We start from the raw sequence: 1,153 nt of genomic DNA on the forward strand, positions 1-1,153 counted from the left end.
AAAATTTTTGCCTAGTGCCGAAGAGAACAATTAAATTGTTCCTGAAATCTGTCCACTATGCAGATTTAAATTCTTAACATCATTTTGTCCTGTGGACATATTTAATGATACATTTATAAATTAGCAACCTCTATTGCTTTACATTTGTTTGCCCTCTATGAACAATAGGCAGACCAACTGTCAAAATTAAAATTGCCCCAACAGTTTGTCGTAATCACACAAAGGTTAAAAAATGATTAATTTGTCCGGGGATTTGTCAAAGGCTCCGCTCAACTGCCCGATCGTCCCTTGTTCAAGGTGTCACTAATTCAATAGTAGAGAATAATGTAGTAATAGAAAGTCATGGTATACTATGCAGTCGATAAATAGTAATAATGTAGTCATCTAATCATAATCGTGGTCGTAAAGTATTAGTCGTAAAGTAAGGTAATCAAAAGAATGAAATAAATAGTCCGTATACCTCAACGCTGTCAAAAGAAACTTGGCCTACCATCCCAACAAGAGCGCAAAACCGACCACCAGCCACGCAGGAAGATACCCACCATCCCCTACGCGCATGCGCACCCCAGCGCTGGACTTGGTGCCATTATTTGCCGAAGAGGTCACATCGTCGTCCACCGCCTTGACCATCGAGGAATCACGCAGGATCGTTGCAGGCAAAGCAGGCTGTGTCTCAATCTTCCCGGAACCGAGCATCACCTCAACGCCGACGGAAGGGACGCCATTTACAACGACGAACAACCACGCGGGGCCAGGGGCAATGATGGCAGGGTTCGGAGGGAGCTGTGCGACGTGGAGAAGGGCCGTGTTATTGCTGAACCCGGTGTAGGTAGATTGGAGCTGAAGGAGACGTTGGCCCATGTTCTTGTGTGACAGGGTGCGTTAGCGGTCATATAAGAAACAAAGAAAGAACCGCGTACAATAGCGTGGGTCGAAAATCCGGTTTTGATAAGGACGACCGTGGCACCCACCACATTGGTGATGTCGCCGAACAGATCGGCGGAATCCAAGCTGATATCGAACGATGGCCCGCCATACGAAAACTGGGTGATGAGGCCTTTGGGCTGAGGACGCCTCATGTTATAATACTTGGGGAAGAACCGCTCGGTGCGATGTTCGGACGGGTATCGCAGCTCGGGAAGATCGGACCAAT

The 1,153-nt window shown here is 47.0% G+C and overlaps 1 protein-coding gene across 1 annotated transcript; it reads right to left on the bottom strand.

Annotated features, from left to right (window-relative positions):
- Nucleotides 1-269: 269 nt before the first annotated feature.
- Nucleotides 270-1,079, bottom strand: LACBIDRAFT_336363 (uncharacterized protein; the record flags this gene model as incomplete). The annotated part of the gene is made up of 3 exons (XM_001891324.1): nucleotides 270-303; nucleotides 491-864; nucleotides 921-1,079. 3 exons carry the CDS (start codon nucleotides 1,077-1,079, stop codon nucleotides 270-272), a joined length of 567 nt encoding a protein of 188 aa, XP_001891359.1.
- Between the last annotated feature and the right edge of the window lie 74 nt (nucleotides 1,080-1,153).

Source organism: Laccaria bicolor, genomic scaffold (assembly GCF_000143565.1).
Source record: "Laccaria bicolor S238N-H82 LACBIscaffold_1041 genomic scaffold, whole genome shotgun sequence".
Lineage (NCBI taxonomy): Eukaryota > Fungi > Basidiomycota > Agaricomycetes > Agaricales > Hydnangiaceae > Laccaria > Laccaria bicolor.